The sequence below is a fragment of the Wyeomyia smithii genome, chromosome 1, assembly GCF_029784165.1.
Source record: "Wyeomyia smithii strain HCP4-BCI-WySm-NY-G18 chromosome 1, ASM2978416v1, whole genome shotgun sequence".
NCBI lineage: Eukaryota > Metazoa > Arthropoda > Insecta > Diptera > Culicidae > Wyeomyia > Wyeomyia smithii.
This window is the reverse complement of record NC_073694.1, coordinates 159,756,495-159,762,494: the sequence shown is the minus strand read 5'-3', so window position 1 is coordinate 159,762,494 and position 6,000 is coordinate 159,756,495. Positions and strand designations below refer to the sequence as shown.

Sequence of the window (6,000 nt, the reverse complement as noted above, 5' to 3'; positions counted from 1 at the left end):
CGTTTTTCATTTGCACTACGAAAGCTCTGAAGATGGATCTGCAAACTCTCGCGGCCACGTGGTCTCTCTCAAATTTCAATGACGTCGAGAGAAGAAACAGAAAGGCATAACGAAACAGAAGACCAGACACTAAAGAGAGGTGTAATGAATGTTTTCTCTCGCTGACATCGGTTTTGTTCAGCAGAAAGTTTGAACCAAAAATGTCATTTTCACGCGAGGCGTCGCATTAGTAGTGGTGAGAATAAATGACTGCGTCTACCCTGCCGCACTTGAAGGTGCAGAGAAGTGTTGAACGACGGTTAGTTCAGGTGAAAGGTCTGAACAAACGGTAGTCATTATTGCGTGTGGGTTGCGTTGCGTGTGAGTTGTATGGCGTAGTCCTAAGTGTAGCCCATCAGGTTACATTCTTCACGGTGCATAAATTTCCACTATGTAGAAAATAAAATGAGGATGTTCGGGATAACATTGAAATTACAAATAAATTACTCCGATGATTTTTATCCACCCTACAAATGTGAAAAAATCACTCTTTTTCTGAGATTGTCTACCTGTCCTATGAACAGGTTGAACAGGTGGACGAGACGCCTCTGCGTGATGGTACACTGAAACCAGAAATCGACCTCCGACAACATTTTGAGTTGTAATATGGTGACTTCCGGTGACTAGAAAACTGCCGAAAATTACCAAATACCACCTAATATGGGTGTTTTTTAACCAGAATGACGTTCAGAGACCAGAAATTGTCTCCAAATGCCATTTTGAAATCCAAGATGTCGACTTACGGTTTCTGAAAAACAGCGAGCTATGACCAAATACCACCCAATATGGGTATTTGCGAAATCGTGATGATGCATTGAAACCACAAATCAACCTCAGACAACATTTTGAGTTGTGAAATGGCAACTTTTGGTGACTGGAAAACTGCCGAAAATGACCCAAAAATAACCAAATATGGGTGTTTCTTTAACCAGAATGATGCTTAGGGGCCAGAAATTGTCACAAAATGTCATTTTGAAATACAAGATGGCGACTTACGGTTTCAGGAAAATAGCCGAAAATGACCAAATACCACCCAATATGAGTGTTTCTTTAACCAGAATGACGCTCCGAGACCAGAAATTGTCTCCAAATGCAATTTTGAAATCCAAGATGGCGACTTCCGCTCTCTGAAAAACAGCCAAAAATGGCCGATTTCCATCCAACATGAGATGCTTCGATACCAGAATGATACACAGCAGCTATAATCGACCACAGACACCATTTTGAATTCTAAGATGGTGACTTCCGGTTTCTGGAAAACAGCCGAATATCACTAAATAATACCTATTATGGGTGTTTCTTGAACCAGAATGACGCTCAAGGGCCAGAAATTGTCTCCAAATGCCATTTTAAAATCCAGGATGGTGACTTCCGGTTTCTGAAAAAAAGCCTTAAGTGACCAAATACCACCCAATATGAGCGTTTCTTTAACCAGAATGATGCATGAAGCTAAAAATTGACCTCAGGCACCATTTTGAATTGTAAGATGTCAACTTCTGGAAAACAGCCGAATACTACTACATATGAATATTTCCGTAATCGAAATGGTGTATAGACGCCTAGCATTGACCCTGAACACCATCTTGAATTCGAAAATGACCACTTTCAGTTTTTGAAAAACAACGAAAATAACTGAATACCACCCAATATGAGTATTTCCGGAGAGGTGATGTACTAAAGGCAGAAAACGAGGATGTTGTCATTCCGATAAAATCAATAATTTCAAACGATATAAACAAATCGCAAAAAATCAATGAATTTGGAATGTTGAAAATTAATCAATTAAACACAAAAATGGGCGGGACGAAGTTTGCCGGGTCAGCTAGTTAACAATAAACAATGCTGTTATGTGTTATTTAACTCACGTCGAATGACTGATGGATGCACCTATCAACAACTAAATATACCTAAGAAGTGTTCTCACTAATTTTGAAAGTATTGCGAGTTATCTGTTTCCTAAATTCACAAATTATCGTTCAGTAATCAGGTAGTTGGTGCATTTTTGTATAGAAAACCCCAGAAACATAGATACCTAAAACACCACTCTACTCATTCATTTATGAATTGTCAAGTATCAATGTTTAACTAGCTTATAGTACAAGGTCTAAGCTTTAAAATAAGTATTTTATGACGTGCACCGGTTTGCCTTTTTCTCCCCTATATGCATTTAAAACTTGGACATTGATTAATGAAAAAACGCTCTAACTTAGTATGGAGCGATTGTAGCAACTTGCTGTCTTCGACAGAAACCTGTATTTTTATGTTGGTCATATTTGTCTAGAACATTATGTTCCTGAGAAAACAATATTTAAAAAGTTATGCTAGAAAAACTAAATTCGAGGGGGTTGACAGTGACAATGCTTTGTATTTCAATAAATAGACGTCATAGAAAGTTAATATCTTCTGCAAAGTTTCATATTTTGAAAAGTTCTACAACTTTGATAAAGAAACTATTCATGTATCTTCACTGTATCAAAGGTTAATTTTTTTATTTTTATGATAGTAGGCCATGATCAAAAAATTTTCTTATCAACATTTCCGTTATATTTTTGCGAACAATTCTTTTGAACATTGTCTTTGGCTAACATCAACCGTTTAAGCACAAATGAGTTAAGTTCGTCAAATTACCTTTTCCGACCACTGTGCGAGGATGCCAGAGCAGCGGGTGTAAAGGGAGACTGGAGAGTAACAGCCCAAGACCGAGTTTTGTGTAGACGTATGCTGGATTCGGCATAGGATATCAACGTTCCGTCGCCATAAAAGTAAAGTAAAGTAAGTAAGCTTTAAAAACTCATTATCATTTTCCAAGAAAGTGAATATTCCTCAGTAAGTTTCTAGGTAAATGGTGATTCTGCGATTTGCGGTTTATAAGAAAAAATTGTTTGACGTAGGTGATGGTGATGATATCGGGAACAATCACACAGAGATGGCGATTAAAATTTTCCAATTTCTCTTATAGGTTGACATTTTCGTTCGAAGGAAGAGATATAAGAATACTTAAGACCGTTTCATTTTGTCTGATAATAAAAAACCCATCAGTTTCAAAATGCGTTGAATTCCGTTGAAATTAGTTGAAATCAAAACAATTTAAAAACAGTTGGATCTTTCGGATTATTAATTCGGATAAAATATTTTCAATATTTAATAGTTTTCTGTAGAATGGCAAATATGATTGGAAAAAGAAATATTTAACTTTGTTGTAACTAAAGCAATGTTTCATCATGGACTGGATTAGGTGTCTCTGAAAACATGTAAACTGGAATACACAAACAAATATCAGTTTCCTACAACACCAATGTTCCAATATGTTTCACCAAAGGTTTTCAAACTACAATGTTTTGATTCAAATAGCTCATTACAAGCTTACTAACGTCTACCGAGATAAGCTCAAACTGTTTCTAATACGACGCAACATATGTTGCGGTATTTCTTGTTGGAACCGATGCAACAACCTTGGCTGTCGCGCAGCAAACAAACATAATTTCGTTCCGGATGACCCTTTGTAACATGGGCAGGCAGTCATCATCGGCAAAAATATGCTCAACATAGGCGCAACTGCAACGAATGACCGTTATGAAAACCAAAACAAACCTCTCTTCACCGTGGCAACCGGTCTCCGATTTGTTGTGATTGTGAAACGTTTTGCACCGGCCGTACGGTGTTCATCTGACTCAGACGGAATGAATCACCCGAACTGCCACCGCATGAACGCACTGATCGGCCCCGAATGCTCGCTTCATGTTTTCCTCTCCCACTCGTGCTTCGGGGTGAATCGGGCCGAAACAGGCTGATCTGCAGCATGATGATGGCTTGCTGGTGCTGGTGGTTGGTAGACATGCTGTTGTTGTACCGTATGTAGGCTAAAAGGAAGACGATGCCGTCCGCTCGACATACCGCAATGCTTATACTGCTGCCGGTCGTCGTCGGTTAGTCCGCAGTTGACGTTCGTTGCGTTTGGTCGTAATTGCCAGTTACGGGTTACTGTCTTCTGGCAGGTGGTAAACCAGCAACCATAAAACAGATCAGCAAATTGTTATACAAAGTGGTGGAATGGTCGAAGGCTGGTTGTGAGGTCGCGTTTCACGTGCTATCCGGTGTTGTCATACCAAGTGTGTTGTTTAGAGTGGAAGGAAGACAAACGGATAGAATTATACGTGCGAATGGACCCGCTTTGAAGTGTTTCAAGCGCGGAGTGGAATTGCCAAGTACGACGAGAGATTTGAAAAGTACCTTACCGGTTGATTTTCATCGTAGTTTAGTGGTTCGCCTGTAGCGCGAAATAAAAAACAAACAAACTCGCAGCAGGTTTTTAGACTAACATTGAACTTAGGAAGATAGGGAAACAATATCGTCGAAATTGGTGCTTGCGCTGGTGGGTGCTTAGTATCCGTTGAGAGTACAATCGTGTCCTTTGTGAATGGTTACACAACGAAAGCGACAAGCAGGGGATTCGCGAGAGGGCGAGTGTGTTGTGGTTCAGAATTGGAAATTATTATTTTTTTGCGGAGTGTAATCGAACGGCTGATTTAGCAGCAAAGATAACGTGCTAGTTTATGACAGTGAAAAAAAATGAAAATTTACGGCGCACGCATCTGGAGCTAGTCATCCGGAAGCAATGAACTGTAGCGAACAGAAACCGCGCAGAAAATATAGTGCACGCGGCCGATTAGCAGCAGAACACGAACTTCAAACAACATCAAAGACCCACCGGAGAGTGATGTTTCCAATAACGCAAACGGTGCAGCTCCTGTGGCTGTGGGTGGCCGTGGCAGTACTGCCAATCGAACCTGCGGTTTCCGCCTCCGCCACCAGTTCGGTTTACGTGGAAAAATCCGCGTACAAAAATATCGTCATCGAGATAAGGGATAACGTGCCGGTGGAAAACTGCCAAACCATTCTGCACAATGTCGAGGTACGTACCTACCTGCACTTGTATGTGCATGCCTATATATAAATTGGGAGGCATTTGGCTGCTGTGCTGTAAGTGCAATTGCAGTTGTTAGTGGGTGGAAGGATGGCTTGCAAGGGGGAAGATTTGGTGTTGGTAAATGAGAGGCGAGGAACCGATCCCATCGGTGGTATCGGGCCATGATCGATTTCGGCTTCCAATGCTAATTGAGCACAGAAAGCGAAAGAAGTAGGAAGGGACACCAAACCTACTGCATGCTTCATAGTTATTGCACTCTCGCCCCATTCCAGGTGGGTCGTTAAACTGCCGCTGGATGTCATTTGTTTTCGCGACAGATACAGTGCAAGTGTATCGAATATGGAAACGTGATTTTTTCCGAATTTTATGGATCACAGCGGAAGTGGGGAACAAATAGGTAGTTGGGATATCTTCATTTCGCTAGTTTGCTCTGTGTTTCCGTGGCAAATTGCCGCGCGATACACGACAGTCGTACTTGAAGTACGCACAAAACTCGGGTACAGCTTTGAATCGAAATGCAAATGTTTCTATGATTATCGCAATAATAGGATGCAGTATCGTTTCGTCACGTATAAACTAATGGGAAATGGAAATGTAAAATGAATGGTAAATTACCGTACAATACCGTATTATTCAGATTTTATAACCTCCCGATTTGGTCTACCCATCGATTGTGGTTTTGCCTTACTCCTAGAATCTTTACTTTTTGTTTCTGGCCTTCACATGACTAAAATGATTTTATGTCAAATTTTTGCTATGTTTATTATCTTTTTGGTATATTCAATGGACTATAGATTTGATATTAACCCAAAATTCGATGAAATAATAAAACATCGATACACGACAAATACCAGAATTCAGCTTTTTTGAAAATAGAGAACCGATTCGGACTATTTCAAAAAGAAGAGGGCAATGTCACTAAAAGCTAGGAGTCAAATTGACGCAGGCTATCTTTCTGGGGTTAATGATATGTTAATCTCGTTCTTGTTGAAAGCTCATTGCTAAAAATAGTGGATAACTCCAACGAAACCAAC

The 6,000-nt window shown here is 40.1% G+C and overlaps 1 protein-coding gene across 1 annotated transcript in view; it reads left to right on the top strand.

The window, feature by feature from the left end:
* The first annotated feature begins 3,909 nt into the window (after positions 1-3,909).
* LOC129732122 (calcium-activated chloride channel regulator 2-like) overlaps positions 3,910-6,000 on the top strand; it is a 48,273-nt gene continuing 46,182 nt past the window's right edge. Inside the window, exon 1 of the mRNA XM_055692658.1 lies at positions 3,910-4,951. Within this exon, the coding sequence (XP_055548633.1) occupies positions 4,655-4,951 (297 nt within the window). The 5' untranslated portion in view covers positions 3,910-4,654. The remainder of the gene's footprint in view (positions 4,952-6,000) is intronic.